General features: G+C 37.4%; 1 protein-coding gene across 4 annotated transcripts in view; it reads right to left on the minus strand.

Annotated features, from left to right (window-relative positions):
- Positions 1-19,379, minus strand: part of fam13a (family with sequence similarity 13 member A) — an 87,046-nt gene that overhangs the window by 30,194 nt on the left and 37,473 nt on the right. For all 4 annotated transcript variants that reach the window (XM_051946187.1, XM_051946188.1, XM_051946189.1 and 1 more), the window contains exons 9-11: positions 16,612-16,653; positions 4,440-4,481; positions 4,102-4,296 (exon numbers count right to left, since the gene is read on the minus strand). In XM_051946187.1, the coding sequence (XP_051802147.1) occupies positions 4,102-4,296; positions 4,440-4,481; positions 16,612-16,653 (279 nt within the window). The remainder of the gene's footprint in view (positions 1-4,101; positions 4,297-4,439; positions 4,482-16,611; positions 16,654-19,379) is intronic.

The following is a 19,379-nucleotide window of genomic DNA, read 5'->3' on the forward strand; positions in this document are numbered from 1 at the left end:
CTTACTGGTGATGACTGCAGTTGTTATGACTATATTGGGTGCTGACACTTTTCAAAAGTTTGCTGTTACCAAAACACCAACTGGAGGTAGTGTCATAGCAGTGAGGCTCTGTGCTCAGGCTTCATAAATGCATAATATTAATATTTCAACTTACGGTCCTAGATATAAACTTGATCTAAGGATTTTCAGGTGTTCATTAATCTATCACTGCTTGTGTTTTCACTTAGCTCCCAAAGGTCAACCTAATAATTATTAAATTTGCTAACTAAGCTTTATGCTGTCATTTAGTACATAATAATCTTACTTTACTTGGTTTTAAAACAGCACCTAATAAGCTCTTATACAGTTATGTGAAACAAGCTCCAGTAGTCAGACACAGTTTGTTGTTGTTTTATAAATAGCGTGTGATGTTAACATTTTAAGATGGGGTAGGTAGCTTTCTTTGGGCAAATTATTTACAGGTTTAAGTAAATCAAGTCTGATATTGGGAATTATAGCCAATCACAGTGAATCTTTTGACTTCAGACTTGACTATCGTTAATGAAGTTTGTTTTTTCTGCTTTTCAGATTTCTGCTTACTCCAGCTTTAACCCTTTACGCTTCAGTGCGTCGTAGGTGTACCGCCGGCGGTACACCTACTAATTTGCATAGGAATTTCAAGAATGTCCGACGGCTGCAAACCCGATTATATAAACACTATACGCCGATGGAAAGCTTAGATTCTCATGAATCCGCCGGTATAAACCACTTTCAGATGTGATTACCACAGCGGGTGAGAAAAACACATTTGTCCGACAAAAACAAATATTCATCCATCCGTTCTCTATACACGGCTTCAACGCACACAGCGCGACTCACATTTCCGGGTTCATTATTACACACAAAAAAAAGATTCCACAAAAAACGTCCATAATCCAACCTTTTACATCCAGACAACACAAGCCAGTAAACTATTTTGTCCAAAACATGTCCTGAAGTCGGTATATAATCCACGAATCGGTCGTTTTCAAGGAAATGCACCTCGTGATGTGCGTCCAATATTCCCTGTATTTTTCGTCATTTTTTTAAATTTAAAAATAGAATATTAGCGATTTTTTGTACTGAAAACGGCTGGAATTGACTGAAGCTTAAAGGGTTAATGCATTTACATCTGTGCGATTGTTCAGCACAGCAGTGGTTTAAAAAGTAGCATTTCTGAGTTGCAAAAGAAAAAAATAAGGAAATAGTAATGTTTTTGTACTATACTGTATATATTATACTGCTACTGTATCACAGGTCTAATATGCTTTAATGCTGAAAAATTTAACTTGTTTTTAATTTATATAATTGTTTATGATGATAATAGTTATGTGATGATCGGGGCTGGTTTGTCCGTCAGTTGGTCTGTCTGCTAGCAGCATTATTCAAAAACGGACCAACGGATTTGGATGACACCAGGACCAAGTGATTAAATTTTGGCAGTGATGCAGTTTGTTGTCTGGATCCATGGATTTGTTATGGTTTTACACATCATTGCGAGATAGTGGCACAGTGTCACTATAACTATTGCTAAAAGTGAACACTACATCAGCTGCCTGCTGATGATCACATGACTGTGATCCTACTACAAATCCACTGTTGCGGACCACAAATTTTGCAAAGATTTCAGCCATCGGAACACTGGAAAAAATGCCCCTCTCAAAGCAGGGAAAAAAAACTTATTTCAAGGAACTTTTACCCTGAAATAAGTGAAAAAATCTGCCAATAGAACAAGTGAAAAATGGTTTGGTAAGATTTCTTGAAATAAAATCTGATATTTAGAATATTGCAATCTTAAAATTAGCTGGAAAACTTATTTTAAGCTATATTTTACCAGGATTATCAAGCTTAGGTGTCTTAACCCTCCTGTTGTCTTCATTTACGGCACCAAAAATATTGTTGCCTTCTCTGAAAATTTTTTAAACAATCTGCAAAAAATTCAACAAATTTATAAAAATTTGCAAAATCTTCAGGAAGAAAATTCCTTTGAAGTTTCCCTTAAAAAGTTTATAAATTTTTTAAATCCTGAAATTTGGCAAGAAATAAAAATAAAGAAATATATAAAAATTGTAAATATTTAAAAAAAAAGGAATAAAAATCTTCAAAAAAATCCTAAAAATATCTGAAGTGATTCCACATACATAAGTAAAACTTCTAATATTTTCTTTAATTACATTTGGAAAAAAATCAACATTCTGATTTTTTCTCGAATGTTCTTAAAGAAACATTTCTTTAACATTTCTTTTTTCCACCAAAAAATGTTCAAAAATTTCCCCCAAATTTTGAAAATGTAGAAATTTTCACTGTGAAAATATGTTTTTCCACATTTTCAAACTGTAAAACGGGTCAATTTGACCCGCAGGACGACACGAGGGTTAAAACAAGATCATTTCAAGATTGTTTGATTAAGCAAAATATTTAAGATGCATTGTCTTAAAACAAGTCCCTCCATCTGCTGAAATGTCACTTGTTAAAGCTGCTGTCCGGAGTTTGAATCGCAGCGTCTCCCAAAACACTGTTGGTCCCTCCCTCCCTCTGATTTCGCACCTTTATTTGTGCACGCGCGCAGTACCTGACAGGAGTGCCTGGAGTGCTGCAGCATCTCGCCTGTTTTGCTGTTTTCCCCTCTTCTGCATTTAGTACATTTAGTAAATAATAAAGGAATTACGTTAGAATGCTGTATTGAGTCTAACTTGTCCTAATACCAAAATAACATGAATCTGCTAGGACGAACGAGTAAAGTTTCAATATGTGATTACACTCGTGTATCCCTCTCGATGACGTTGTTTATCAAACTTAGTGCATTTACGCGTGTATATGTGTTACATTGTTTATTTATTTCTATCTAGAGTTCAGAATTGCATGACTCCTCTGACGAAGAGTATGTCCCAGACGCCCCAACATCTTCCTCCAGAGGTCGGGCATCTAAACGAAGCCGTCAGCCGGGCTATGGAGGCCGTGGTCGGGGAGCGACGCGAGCACCCCGAGCCAAAAAACGTCCTGCAGTCTCTTGGCCTGACAAGCCGTGGGATTGGTAACTTTTCTGGAAGTTGCTGATCCCTGATGCTCTCTCCTCCACAAGCAAAACAAATGTGCGCGCGGTTGCGTAGTGCGTAGCTCGCCCACCTCTGCATGGGCTTGCTTGCTGTGCGCGTAACCGTTGATTGACAGCATGACAAAGCTGAAGCTCGAACTTGATTGGTCGACAGCGACCGGCGCTTTTTGGAATAACATGGGGGTCTATGAGAGGAAGGCGGAGCTCAGGAATAAATTTTCATATCGCGTTATACTAACTTTATATTATAGTATCGAACTAGACTAACACATTTAAGCTTTGTTAAAAAATGATACATAAATTGAAAACAAATGGAAACTCCGGACAGCAGCTTTAAGTGAATTTATCTTAAATCAAGTGGGATAAGACCTTTAGACTAAAAATAAGACAAATAGACTTGGTAAGAATTGGAGTTTTTGCAGAGAAATCATACAATGACTGAGCAGCCTTGGCGGAGTACTGTGCTCTCTGAGTGCTTTTCTTGTTATTATTATTATGTACACTATCGTTCAAAAGTTTGGAGTCACTTAGAAATATCCTTTTTTTGTTAAAATAAGCATTTTTTTCCCCAATGAAGATAACATTAAATGAATCAGAAATACAGTCTAGACATTGTTAATGTGGTAAATGACTATTCTAGCAGGAAACAGCTGATTTTTAATGGAATATCTCCATAGGGGTACAGAGGAACATTTCCAGCAACCATCACTCCTGTGTTCTAATGCTACATTGTGTTAGCTAATGGTGTTGAAAGGCTAACTGATGACTAGAAAACCCTTGTGCAGTTATGTTAGCACATGAATGAAAGTGTGAGTTTTCATGGAAAACAATAAATTGTCTGGGTGACCCCAAACTATTGAACCGTAGTGCAGATGATCATTTTATGCAAGCAAGTTTTTCTTTCTTTTCATGTGAGAAACAAGACTTTAAGGACAGAAAATAAGTGTTGCAACTATAGACAAACTGCCACTAATTTTATGCTGGTTCCATCAACTACCAACATCAACACGATGCCAGATTATCTGTACCTGTTTCTCTCTCTGAGTTTCAGTCCCTCCTCCTGCTGAACTCTCTGGTACCGACGTCTCTGCCGTGCCGTTAGCGTCACCTTGGGGCTTGAAGGACGCGTGGTGAACTCACAGTTCCCTGAATGCTGATCCTCTAAAGGGTTTACGTCAAAGAGGTGCTGCTCCACTGCTGAGCGTATGGTCCTATCCAGATAACTAATTGGAGCGGGAAAGAAAAGGAGCAGATCAGTAAATCTGCTTGTTTATGCTCTACAGTTGCAACTTCTGTGTAAAAACTGTGTAAATTACAAAAAACAATGTTACATCAGATTTAGGTTACTGTGCTAAAGTCCACTTACTTTACAACATCTGGTCTGCAGTGGACAGGGGAGAGGTGATTACTGAAGGAAAACAAGAGGGGAAAGGTTAATGTTACTAAAAGAAGTGGTCACAACAGGTCACTGAGCAACGCTGAAAATGCCCCGGGGCTCTGATTCTGGCCCCAGGTGATCAAGGCATCTACGAGCATGGCTGAGTGTTAACCTCAGCTGTGTTCAGAGCTTAAGTGGGTCCCCTAAGAGCAAAGTGGCTGGCTTCTATGGCTACCATTAAGCTCAGCTGCTGATTATGTGGTAGGAGATCTTTATACTGATCCATGTCTTCATCTGTAGCTTTCTTTTTCTGTCCTCTATTTATATATTTGACCTCATGTGGTGGAATATAGATATGGAATATTTCCATAGAACCAGACTCCTGTCAGCATCTGCTTTCCAAGTGTGATTTCTCAATTTTTGCTTGTTTGTTTGTTGTAACTCAGCTTTTTTCAGGGGGTTCTTCTGTCTCTAAGCTAAACAAATAAAGATTACTGGACAGCACCTTCTCAGTTGCAGTAGTTGAACGTAGAGATAAAATAATTAGTCGATTGAAGCCGAGGTAGGCTGGGATTTCTTGGAAAAATTGTGAAATTTCCATAACTACCTTTATGTGTATTTTAATTTAAGTGATCTGAGAGGAAACCAGCGTTCTGCACTTTCTCTTGGCTCCATTTTTTTTTAGAAGGCAAAAATTTCTATACGCTTCAGAGAGTTAAAAGTCTGATTCAATGGCAGAAAAAGAAGCATTGCCATTCCAGCACTGGCCACATCTGTCTACATTGCAAAGCTCCCCCCAAAAAACGGAGGCAGACTAATCAAAAAGACGTTTTGTCAATAAACAGATAAATAAAATCAGCAATGTTAAGAACTGATGTTACATCCAGGAACCACTATATTCTGAGCATCTCCTGGAACTTCATTTCCCTGTAATATCTAAATGTGTTGGAGTGGCTCCAACTGACTGGTTGATCAAAAATGTTGAATCATTCTGATCTGATGACAGTTTCACCATTGTGATAATCTGAAACTGTCTCTGTTTTGTTAATGACATATTTTAGTTTTGGACCGTCCCTTAAAGGTTTGTAGGAGATGTGAAATTCTGATGCGACCTTTATGAGAATAATCGGTAATGGCTGAAACAACAACTCAATTTAGCTACCTTAATAAACAATTGGCATTTTTAAGTCAGTGGTGTCAAACTCATTTTAGTTCAGGGGCCACATTCAACCCAATTTAATCTCAAGTGACCCAGACCAGTAAAATTACAGTATAATAACCTATAAATAACCACAATTCCATTTTTTCCCTTTGTTTTAGTGCAAAAAAGTTCACTTTTAAGGAACCATCTTTTTACAAAACATCATGAACACGAAATTTCTTAAGAAAAATAAATTAAATTTCAACAACATTAAGCCTCAGTTAATCATTTACACATTACAACCTACAGATCACAGAGTGTGTACAAAGGCACAAAACATTTAGTCACAGGTATCTGGAACTGAATGTTAAAGTATTTTAAATTATGATCAAAACGACAAAGTCAGACTAAAAGAGAAGACAAAACACAACAAAAACAAGACAAAATATTACAAAAATGAAACACAGAATGACAAAAAAACAGGACACAAAATGACAAAAGCAAGAAACAAAACTACAAAAATGCAACAAACAACATGAAACAAAACAAAAGAAGAGACAAAAAATTAGACAAAAAAGTTAGAAAGCGACAAAAAATGGACAAATTACAATAACAAGGCAAAAAATAAACAAATGACACAAACAAGACAAAAATGACAAAAGCAAGAATCAAAAGGACAAAAACATGAGACAAATGACAAAAGTCAGACAAAAAAAAGACAAATGATAGCAAAAATAAGATGAAATATTCCAAAAATGAGAAACATAATGACAAAAGAACAATGAACAATCTAATATTTCACTTTATGATCAACTTGTCATGGTCTAGAAACTATTTTTAAATGTCCAGTTTTACAAACGTAAAAGTTGCAGTTAATGTCTTCTCTGTAATTTTTACACTTTGAGGGCCAGATTGGACTCTCTGGAGGGCCAGTTTTGGTCCACGGGCCGCATGTTTGACACCCCTGTCTCAAGTGAAACATTCTATGCTTTCAACCTAAAAATGTAATGAGTCACTGCTTTCTTCTATTACTGCATTTTAAAACAAGCAGTCTAAATCTGTAAACTTCTGATGGCTGTTCAATGACTAATAAATCAATTAAAAAAAACCAAAATCCTAACACTGTGATTTAGTTGGTCCTTTAGCCTTTGAAGAAATGACCTGAATTTCCAGGAGTACGGTTACCTCAACATGTATAAGTTTGACATGAAAATAATCTTCTATAAACAGTGGTGTTGACAGTAATAGCATGGCCGCGCAGTGGACCACGTACGATAAAAGAAGAGATAATAATGGAGTGACGGCACACGGTGAAGGTGACTGCGGTGAACCTGAGTAAAATAGGGAGCTGTAAGTGTGGACAGTGAAACAGATTTCTAAAAATTTATTTGACCTTTGTTTTATCAGGTAAAAATGTTAGAGAACCAGTTCTCATTTGCAAACATGACCTGGCCAAGAGGCACCAGCAGGAACAAATACACATGAAAATTACAGACACATGCAGACATATAAACAGCCACAACGAGTCCACAGTGAGAAAAAAGTGTTCCAAAGTGAGCCAAAATGAGACCACAGTGAGTAAAAATGAGCTGACTATGGGTAAAAAATGAGTCTACAGTGAGTAAAAATGAGGTGACTGAGTACAAATGAGCCCACAGCGAGGAAAAATAAGCCCACAGTCAGCAAAATGAGCCCACAGTGAGTAAAAATGAGCCCACAGTGAGTAAAAATGAGCCTACAATGAGGAAAAATCTACCCATGATGAGGAAAAATGAACCAAAAGTGAGCCAAAATGAGCCCACAGCGAGAAAAAGTGAACACACAGCAAGGAAAAATGAGCTGACAGTGAATAAAAATGAGCCCATAGCAAGGAAAAATGAGCCCACAGCGAGAAAACATGAACCCACAGCTAGGAAAAATGACCCACAGTGAGTAAAAATGAGCCCACAGTGAGGAAAAAAGAACACAGCAAAAAAATTAACACACAGTGAGTAAAAATGAACCCACTGCAAGGAAAAATGAGCCCACATTGAGTAAAAATGAACCCACAGCAAGAAAAAATGAGCCCACAGTGACTAAAAATGAGCCCACAGTGAGGAAAAAATAACCAAAAGCAAGTCAAAATGAACCCACAGCAAAAAAATGAACAAACAGTGAGTAAAAATGAGCCCACAGCAAGGAAAAATGAGCCCAGAGTGAGTAAAAATGAGCTCACAGTGAGTAAAAATGAGCCCACAGTGAGGAAAAAAGAACCAAAAGCAAGCCAAAATGAACCCACAGCAAAAAATGAACACACAGTGAGTAAAAATGAGCCCAAAGCAAGGAAAAATGAGCCCACAGTGAGTAAAAATGAGCTCACAGTGAGTAAAACTGAGCCCACAGTGAGGAGGAATTAAAAGAAGGCACACCCTGTTGTGCGATAACCAGGTGATCACAATGATCAGATTAAGTAATTCCTATCATAAATAGGCCCAAACATGCACACAGGCTTTTTATATCACTTCAGATAACTGTGCTTCAGAGTTTCCTTTCCAAAAGAAATATCTCTAAACACGTGGAAATAAAAAAATCCTCTTTAATGTCAGCACAGGTTCTTTTGTTGGGACACTTCACAAGTAAAAAGGGAGACAGAAGAAGAGTGAAAGTGGCTCCAGAGGCAGCAGACTAAACTGCTTGATAACCTCACAGCAGGAAAATATTAGCAAAGAACCTAAATTTAGACCGGGCTCTGAACGCAGCAGGTTAAAGCAACAGAAAACAATTCAATGGCACACTCGTGTTGACTTAACCTGAGACCTCAATGCCTGCAGATGCCAGACGCACAAATTCATCAAGTGCAGTAGACACTTGTGACAAAAGGTCAGTTATCTCTAGAGGCTGAAATACAGCAGAAGTTTCTAGAGCTGTCGACAACTGTCTTGGACTGCTCTGTGCTAAAGGTTGGTTTAGTACGAAGATGATAAGAGGGTCAATTATATAACTAGAACCGATGCCAGCAAAGGGCGATTGTCATACCGTGAGTATCAAATCAAGCTTACCGTGCTCAATGTTGCAGTTTTAGCATTGATGCTGTGATGGTTATCTTTTTGGCTTGTTACTACTTACAATAAACAGTTGTCCACATGTGACTGGTCATCAAGTTACATATACTACCGGGGGTCACTTAGAAATGTCCTCATTTTTGAAAGAAAAGCAGTTTTTTTTCAATGAAGATAGTATTAAATTAATCAGAAATACAGTCTAGTGTAGGTCAACTGTAACTAATTTAGAGCAACTTTAACTAATATGGAGCAACTGTAACTATTATAGAGCAACTTTAATTGTTGAGCAACTTTAGATAATATAGGGCACTTCTCTAATCAGGGCTGCACAGTGGCGTAGTGGTTAGTACTTTCACCTTGCAGCGATAAGATCTCTGGTTTGGGTCCCGGCTTTCCCTGGATCTTTCTGCATGGAGTTTGCATGTTCTCCCTGTGCATGCGTGGGTTTTCTCCGGGCACTCCGGCTTCCTCCCACAGTCCAAAAATATGTTGAGGTTAATTGATTACTCTAAATTGCCTGTAGGTGTGAATGTAAGTGTGATTGTTTCTCCCGATATGCAGCCCTGTGACAGACTGGCGACCTGTCCAGGGTGTCCCCTGCCTTCACCTGAGTCAGCTGGGACAGACTCCAGCACCCCGTGATCCCAGTGAGGATAAAGCGGAGTATAGAGAATGGATGGACTTCTCTAATCATCAATTAGCCTTTCAACACTCATTTTTGAGCAACCTTAGATGATACAGAGCAACTTCAACTGATTTAGAGCAACTTTAGTTAATATGGAGCAACTGTAACTATTAAAGTACAACTTTAACTCATTTAGAGCAATTTTAACAATATAGAGCAACTTCAGCTAATATAGAACAACTTCAATTAATTTTTGAGCAACTTTAACTATTATATAGCAACTTTAACTCATTTTTAAGCAATTTTATTTAATATAGAGCAACTTTAACTCATTCAGAGTACCTCTAATGAATGTAGAGCAACTTAGATCAAAACAGAGCGACTTCAACTAATATAGAGCAACTTTAATTATGTACACTGCCATTAAAAAGTTTGAGGTCTCTTAGAAATGTCCTTATTTTTGGAAGAAAAGCATTTTTTTTCAATGATAACATTAAATGAATCAGAAATCCAGTCTAGACATTGTTAATGTGCTAAATGACTATTCTAGCTGGAAACGGCTGATTTTTAATGGAATATCTCCATAGAGGTACAGAGGAACATTTCCAGCAACCATCACTCCTGTGTTCTAATGCTACATTGTGTTAGCTAATGGTGTTTAAAGACTAATTGATGATTAGAAAACCTTCATGCAGTTATGTTAGCACATTAATAAAAGTGTGAGTTTTCATGGAAAATATGAGATTGTCTGAGTGACCAGACTTTTTATATACCGACGGCCAGATGTTGTTTTTCCTTCACATCCAAATCATTTTTGTGACTCGTATCATTCTCTCATTTAAGCAATTAAAATTCTGTCTGCTCGAGCCAGATTAAATACTGCTTTATTATTTATTTATTTATGAAATATTGAAAATTCTTCTAGTCTAATAGTTCCTAAGTTATTTGTCTGGATCATAATAGAATTGCACAAGATGATTTAAAAAGGGATCTTTTAGCAAGTTTTCTTCATTAAGCAAGAGCCAGATTAAGAACAGAATTGATCCATGAGAAGAGAAGATACAATAAAAATATCTAAAGTTAACAGATTTTTTATAGGTAAAAATGGTGCCTTTAACAGAATATAAAGGTAGTAAATACTGGTGATACATCCGATAATCATTATTTTTTAAACTTTCCTCAAATCTTTGCTTATTTTCTTGTATTTACTGGATAATTTCACGTTAAATTATTTATGTAAAATAATGAAACTCATATTTTTATGCTTCAACTGTTTTTAACTACTGTATTCTATTGTAGTAGATAACAGTAGTGTAACGTTATCAGATCTCAAGAGAGAAGTCTTTTAAAAACTCCTTGTATGGCATGTAGTACTCTGGTTTATTTCCATGACACCCTAAAATACACTACTAGCTCCGAGAATCTTTTATCTGTCATGGTCAGTAAACTTAAATTAGCTTTCTTCTATGCCCGTTCGTGCCACATTTAAACTGCTGATGAAATAAACAGCTGAGCTTCACAGCCAGTACATATCAAGTGATAAAACATTTAGTAATTAAATATCTTGTGGGAGCTATGATCGGCCCTAATAGTCTTTGAGTTGGCCCCGGACAGTTGAGGTGTGACAATTTGGCAAATGAAGTCGTCTCACTGCTCAGAGATAACTTTGTTCCACTGATTAAGTTTTTTGCTAAAGATGCAACAGTGTGAAACCACTCTGGTATGAGGCTTATTACCCGGTGTGCAACGGAGAGAGTGTGAGTCATGCACTGCTGGCAAAAGAGAGCATATGGCAAAAGGGATGAGTCAACGCATCAGAAACACAACTAGAACAACATCAAGAGTATGAGTGAGGCCAGTCAGCAATCCATCCTCAAGTTCACTCTAAAAACATCATAGTAGACCACAGAGTCCAGTCAAATGTTTGATCAACAGCTGATCAGCAACTTTGCAACACAATAATTGTGTTATTTCATATTCAGCTGTAAAAACGTTATCTGAGCTGTTAAGTCTGAGGATTCACACCAAACTACAGTCATTAACTGCCTTTCTATTGTCACTGCATAGCTGCAACACAAGTGTTTCATCTCAAAACAAACTAGCTGCTGTTTATTTAAGCTATGAAGCTAACAGTGCTCCAATTGATGAAGTGATGAATTGGGGAAGGTCTGCTAGTTATTGTGAAAGTGCAAACTTTTAAGATTTACGCAAAAACAAACCCTATATGCACTACCGTTCAAAAGTTTGGGGCCACCCAGACAATTTCATGCTTTCCAAGAAAAAAACACACTATTATTCATGTACTAACATAACTGAACAAGGGTTTTCTAATCATCAATTAGCCTTTCAACACCATTAGCTAACATAATGTAGCATTAGAACACAGGAGTTGATGGTTGCTGGAAATGTTCCTCTGTACCTCTATGGAGATATTCTATTAAAAACCAACTGTTTCCATCTAGAATAGTCATTTACCACATTGATATAATATGATAGACTGTATTTTGATTAATTTAACACTATCTTCATTGAAAAAATTGCTTTTCTTTTAAAAATAAGGACATTTCTAAGTGACCCCAAACTTTTGAACGGTAGTGCACATGAATTAAAGTTGCTCTATATTTGCTAAAGGTGATATCATCAGTTAAAGTTGCCTTAAATTAAAAATTCTTGACATTATTTAAAGTTGTTCTAAATGAGGTAAACAGGTAAACGGCTCTACATCAGCCGTTTACAGCTAGAATAGTCATTTACCACATTAACAATGTCTAGACTGTATGTCTGATTCATTTAATGTTATTTTGACTAAAAAAAATGCTTTTCTTTCAAAAATAACAACATTTCTAAGAGATTCCAAACTTTTCAATGATGGTGTATGTTAAAATGGGAGTAAGTTGTAAATCTTACTGATGTTAACAGAATTCTATTTTGTATTACTTTTATTCTCTTTGGTTGATGATTGTGATGCCTCATATCATGTTTGAACGATCGAACTGAAGTTACAGCCGGCATTGCTCAGCATTAAGACCCCGGCTCTTTCCAAAGATAGCAAAATCCAAATTTATAGGTTGGACTATTTCTTGGCCAGTTACTCGGGTTTTATTGTTTAAGAAGTCTTTTTACATTTAGACAACCATCTCCTGGATGTGGCTTTCTAATATTAAACAGACAAACAATGTTCTGTATCTAAGTCATGGCAAAAACACAAATAATCTCCTAAAAGACTGAACAACTCCTGGTTTGTTTGACAGACTCAAAATATAGTTTACCTGAATGACTGACTGACTGACTGACAAGTAAGCTGTTTCCAGTTTAATGGTGTCTGTAAGATTTGCTGAACTGTTCAGTCAGGTCTGTAAGGATATGACATGTCTGGCATTTTAATTCTGCAGTTGTGCTATTTTTATCCTGCTGTGTCTGTATTTAAAAAGCCAGCAGTGCAAGTCTTTGAACTTAATTGCCTAATTCCAGACCTTTTAACTGAGAAACTTCCTTTGCAAATAAAAGTAAGACCAAAATAGTATGCTTCTGCAGTTGTGTTGGTGATTTAAAGCCAACTGATCTTTAAGTCATTAAAACTGTGAAGGAAACAACTCCAAAGCTTCCACAGCAGATGCTAATACCAACTAAATCCTCAGCGCTGCGTACCCAGGGACGTCCACCCAGGTAATCCAGTGTTACACCACAGTCAGATATTATCCAGGACCTTCAGAGTCTTTGGTCAACACTCGGAGGGAAAAAAATATGTTGATCTATGATCCACTGTGGCTGGGCTAAGGTTAAGCTCACAAACGGCACTCTGAGACTTTCTGTACGCCAAGGAATGTAAGTGGAGCTCAGCAGAGAGGGAAAGCATGTATGCATTAGTATGTATGTGTGTATGTGACAAAGAACAAGTAGGCCATGGAGTTACTGGTGAACGTGAGCACGAGAAGTGAATGAGAGGCAAACAGTGAGAAGTAAGAGGAGAGTGGAAAAGTAAACACAAGTTGGTCTTTGTCGGTCATGGCAGAGTGAGAAATACTTTCTGGCTATAACTAAAGATTATTTTCAAAATTTGATATTTTTAAATTATTACTCCGTTAAAGAATGCGGCGTAGTTATGTGACGATCAACGTTGATCTGTCTGTCTGTTCGCGACAATACTACAAAACGGATTAACGGATTTGGATGAAATTTTCAGGGAAGATCAGAAATGACACAAGGACCAAGTGATTAGATTTTGTCAGTGATGCGGTTTATAGTCTGGATCCACGGATTTGTTAAAGATTTCTGTATAATTGTGAGATAGCAGCACAGCGTCACTGTAACTATGACAACAAGTGAACACTACATTAGCTGCCTGCTGATGATCACATGATCACGATCCTTCTACAAATCGACCGCCACGAACTTGTCAGGAAGACTGAGCAGCCTTGGTGGAACACTGCGCTCTCCGAGTGCTTTTCTTGTTATTTATTCGATAACTGTTTTTTCTAAAACATGAGACATCTTTCTTTGCACTTGAAAGTGTCCACAACCCACAAATATTCATCCATCCATTATCTTTAAACCTCTTTAGGGTTGCTGGGGGGCTACACATAGAGACAAACAATCACACTCACATTCACACCTACGGTCAATTTAGAGTGACAAATTAACCTCAGCATGTTTTTGGACTGTGGGAGGAAGCCGAAGTACCCAGAGAAAACCCACACATGAACAGGGAGAACATGCAAACTCCATGCAGAAAGATCCCAGGAAGGCCGGGACGCAAACCGGGGATCTTTTAGCTGCAAGGCGAAAGCGCTAACCACCAAGCCACTGTGTGCCCACCCACAAATATAAACTTTCTAATTATACAAATGTGAGAAAAGAAAATGTGAATATTTGAGTTACTAGTTAAGTGTGAGATTTTTGATTGTTGTGAATTAAAATGTGAAACTTAGAACAAGCTTAATGACATACCCTTCATGTTGTCTTTAAGGACTTCACATACATTAGGTATGCATACAACAGCAACACATACAGAGCACACAGTTCCTGTACATATACACACACATGTACATACATCTTACACACATGCATGCATACCCGTGTGCCTGTACATCCTGTAATAACTTACAGTGACATCCGACATGTCTTAAATGGGCCATATGACTTGCAAGTGTGAATAATGTAGCAAAATGCTGTCTCAACTCTATAAAGTAAGGAATCCAGTGATTATGTAATACGTACAAAGACATTACATATCCTATACCACAGTGAAACAGGTTGTAGTTACACATACACATACTACACATCCTGTACATAGCAAGACCTTGGATTAATGCAGTACGTCCATCACGGATATAAAGGATTTGTGTTTTATTATATCACAACAAAGAGACAAGCTGTCCCAGTTACTATTATAGCTCTTTTTCTATCCAGGTTTCCAGCTTCTATCAGCAAGATTTAATCAGACTGTATGCTAAACTTAACTTTTTTGTACTTTTACTACTCCAACAGATTATCCTGTGAAGCATTTGTGCTGTAATATATACCGTGTTCTTTTTAACATAACAAAAAAAAGAAAGAAAAATAATATGCTTGTTTACACAAATGTGCCAATGTGTAGCAGAAACACTCCTGGAAAAATGCACCAACCTCAAAGGACCAAAGATCCAGCTGTTAACAGAGAATGGCTGAGCCTCTGTGCTACATTCAGTACACTGAAGGTGAGTCATAACAGTAGAGTCATGTATGATTAACAAGTTCTTATCAGTAAGGTGTGGCTTGGTTGTAATCAAACATTGCACGTGCAAATACCTGAAATTTACTGTGGTAATGTGGCAAAAATGACAGGAAACCCTCCGGAAATTCATAAAATTAATTTGATACAGTGAGATAATATTAGGACTCCAATGAGGAAGAAGTTTCATCAGCCAGGTTTTTGGTAAATTGTTCAAACTGTTAAAATAGTTGTTAACTGTTGGGGGGAAAAAAACCACTGCAGATTCCCAGGGCTAAAGGTGGCATCTAAAAATATCTTGTTTATGTTTGGCCAACAGTGCAAACCCAAAATACATAAATTTAAAAATTATATAAAGAAAATCTGCAAGTCTTCTCAACTGAGAGACCTGAACTGGAATACATGGACATCTCTCACTGTCGAAAAGATGAACTGACTGAAAATAGTCCATTATTTTTCTGATTATTCATTTAAAACCTGTTTTAAGTTATACATATTTTCACTACTTCTGAGTATTATTCTGAGTATTATTCTTTTATTCCCACACTGTTCATTAATCACCACATCACTCAGAAAACACATCTTCACCCAGATGTGCCCTCCAGAGAGTCCAATCCGGTCCGTGGAATGACTTTGTAAAGTGTAAAAATTACAGAGAAGACATTAACTGCAAATTGTAGATTTGGAAAACAATAAATTTTAAATTATTTCTAGACAATGACAAGTTGTTTTGATCATAAAGTAAAATACTAGATTGCTCATTGTTCTTTTGTGGCTTGTTTTTGTAATATTTGTCTTGTTTTATCTGACTTTATCATTTGTCTCATGTTATCATTTTGCTTGTCGTTTTTGCCACTTTGTGTTTCCTTTTTGTCTCGCTTCTGTTTTTGTGTCTTATTTTTTGTCATTTTGTGTTTCATTTTATTCATTGTTTTTCGTCTCGTTTTTGTCATTTTGTGTCGTTTTTAGTCTTGCTTGTGACTTTTGTTCATTTTCTTAGTCGCTTTGTCTCATTTTTGTTGTACTTTGTCTTATTTTTGTCTGAATTTTGTCGTTTTGATCATAAAGTAAAATACTACATTGTTCAGTTCCAGATATTTGTGACTAAATGTTTTGTGTCTTTGTAGACACTCTGTGATCTGTCAGTTGTAATGTTTAAATGATTAACTGAGGCATAATAGCGTTGAATTGAATTTATTTTTCTTAAGAAATTTCAGGTTGCTCATAATGTTTTATAAAAAGATAATTCCTTTAATGTGAATATTGTCAGAACATACCATTTTGCACTAAAACAAAGGAAAAAATTGGACTCTATTTATAGGCCATTATGCTCTAATTTTACTTGTCACTTGAGGTCAAACCGGGCTGAATGTGGCTCCTGAACCAAAATGAGTTTGACACCCCTGCTTTAGATGGTATGTCTGAAACATGTGCTCCGGCTGCCTTCTCCACAATAAGCAAACAGTGTTGAGCAAACTGTTGCATGTGCACGCTGCCCTGCTTTCCCTCTAACTGATGGCTCTATTGTTCCGGATGATAATGCACTGAGGCAGCAAGCAGCCACTTCCCCCACACCTCCATTCCAAAACAACACACTCTCAACCCGCTCTGCCAGCCTTTAAACACAAACACAGGAGGCCTACCTCATGTAGAAAGGAGATATCGGCCTGTCGTCTTCTTGCGAGCTGAAATGAGAAAACAAACACGCCTTATTAGCTTGCACGATGTAGCCATAAAGTGCAACAGCATAAAATCATTAAGCACCCCCCTTCAACACTACATGCTAGTGGGGCTGAAAATAGGCACATAAGGCTGGCTTTTGTCTGCAGAATAATGGCTATGCAGCGCTACAGATCGGTGCCTTTGTGGAACTTGTCTCTGGTAATTATTATGGACCAAAAGAGAAATGGGAGCTGCTCTAGAATATAGGCTGCCTGCTTGCAACTGCATGCATTCCAACAACACATGATGAAATTATGCAACAAACGGAGGAACTCGGTGTTGGCACTGAAATTGACGTTGCTTAACATTTTCATATCCTGGCACTTGGAGGCTACAAATTTCATAATCGCCTGATCTTGTTTGCCTAAGCAGAGCCTGATTCTATATTATCTCCTCTAAAGTCAGAGCAGGAAGAAAAACACTGAAACCAAAACCTGAACTGGTTTATGTCTAACATGCATATGTATATGTATGTGTAACATTTAAAGATGAACTAAGTGTCAAAGGGTCTCAGTAAGGCCGACATTACTGACAATTTATCATGATGCTCAGACAGCTAAAGCTTTGCTGCAAATATGCAAAAATAAATAAATAAATAAAAACAGATTATTGTGCAGTAAATTAGTTACTTGAATTTTGAATGAGACAATGAGGAGCAGTTCTAAATTAATAAAATATAATTTTTTAATCTCTTTTGGGACTTTATTTGGATATCTACACACGTGGACAAAATTGTTGGTACCCCTCAGTTAAAGAAGGAAAAACCCACAATTCTCACTGAAATCACTTGAAACTCACAAAAGTAACAATAAATAAAAATTTATTGAAAATTAAATAATCAAAATCAGCCATCACTTTTGAATTGTTGATTAACATAATTATTTAAAAAAACAAACTAATGAAATAGGGCTGGACAAAAATGATGGTACCCATAACTTAATATTTTGTTGCACAACCTTTTGAGGCAATCACTGCAATTAAACGATTTCTGTATTTGTCAATGAGCGTTCTGCAGCTGTCAACAGGTATTTTGGCCCACTCCTCATGAGCAAACAGCTCCAGTTGTCTCAGGTTTGATGGGTGTCTTCTCCAAATGGCATGTTTCAGCTCCTTCCACATATGTTCAATGGGATTCAGATCTGGGCTCATAGAAGGCCACTTTAGAATAGTCCAACGCTTTTCTCTCAGCCATTCTTGGGTGTTTTTGGCTGTGTGTTTTGGATCGTTGTCCTGTTGGAAGACCCATGACCTGCGACTGAGACCAAGCTTTCTGACACTAGGCAGCACATTTCTCTCCAGAATGCCTTGATAGTCTTCAGATTTCATCGTACCTTGCACACTTTCAAGACACCCTGTGCCAGATGCAGCAAAGCAACCCCAAAACATTACTGAGCCTCCTCCATGTTTCACCGTAGGGACAGTGTTCTTTTCTTCGTATGCTTGGTTTTTGAGTCTATGAACATAGAGTTGATGTGCCTTACCAAAAAGCTCCAGTTTGGTCTCATCTGTCCAAAGGACATTCTCCCAGAAGCTTTGTGGCTTGTCAACATGCATTTTTGCAAATTCCAGTCTGGCTTTTTTATGAGTTTTTTTCAGCAGTGGTGTCCTCCTTGGTCGTCTCCCATGAAGTCCACTTTGGCTCAAACAACGACGAATGGTGCGATCTGACACTGATGTACCTTGGCCTTGGAGTTCACCTTTAATTTCTTTGGAGGTTGCTCTGGGCTCTTTGGATACAATTCCAACGATCCGTCTCTTCAATTTGTCATCAATTTTCCTCTTGCGGCCACGTCCAGGGAGGTTGGCTACTGTCCCGTGGGTCTTGAACTTCTGAATAATATGAGCCACTGTTGTCACAGGAACTTCAAGCTGTTTAGAGATGGTCTTATAGCCTTTACCTTTAAGATGTTTGTCTATAATTTTTTTTCGGATGTCCTGGGACAATTCTCTCCTTCGCTTTCTGTTGTCCATGTTCAGTGTGGTACACACCTTTTCACCAAACAGCAGGGTGACTACTTGTCTCCCTTTAAATAGGCAGACTGACTGATTATGAGTTTGGAAACACCTGTGATGTCAATTAAATGACACACCTGAGTTAATCATGTCACTCTGGTCAAATAGTTTTCAATCTTTTATAGAGGTACCATCATTTTTGTCCAGGCCTGTTTCATTAGTTTGTTTTTTTAAATAATTATGTTAATCAACAATTCAAAAGTAATGGCTGTTTTTGATTATTTAATTTTCAATAAATTTTTATTTATTGTTACTTTTGTGAGTTTCAAGTGATTTCAGTGAGAATTGTGGGTTTTTCCTTCTTTAACTGAGGGGTACCAACAATTTTGTCCACGTGTGTACCTGTGAGAAGAGAACACTTGTCGGAGCAACATGAGCAACATTACTGCCTCCTGGTTCTATGCCTCCTCCACTAAATCATATATTCAGTAAAACTTAAAGTTTATTTTTGTTTTACCAATAAACTTCCTTCACATAAAGTTGCAGCCATTCTGCCCGACAGTGCTTCAAATTCAGAGGTTGCTGCAAAGAAACTACAGTATAAATTCTAAAATGTGCATCAGTTCATGTGAACAATAGCGCCAAATTTTAAATAAAATCCCTTCTTAATCATGTTTCTGATACACTGCAGAATGAAAAGAATGGGCAGACAACCTGAAAGCATGATGTCTCCAGG

Source organism: Acanthochromis polyacanthus, chromosome 3, assembly GCF_021347895.1.
Source record: "Acanthochromis polyacanthus isolate Apoly-LR-REF ecotype Palm Island chromosome 3, KAUST_Apoly_ChrSc, whole genome shotgun sequence".
Lineage (NCBI taxonomy): Eukaryota > Metazoa > Chordata > Actinopteri > Pomacentridae > Acanthochromis > Acanthochromis polyacanthus.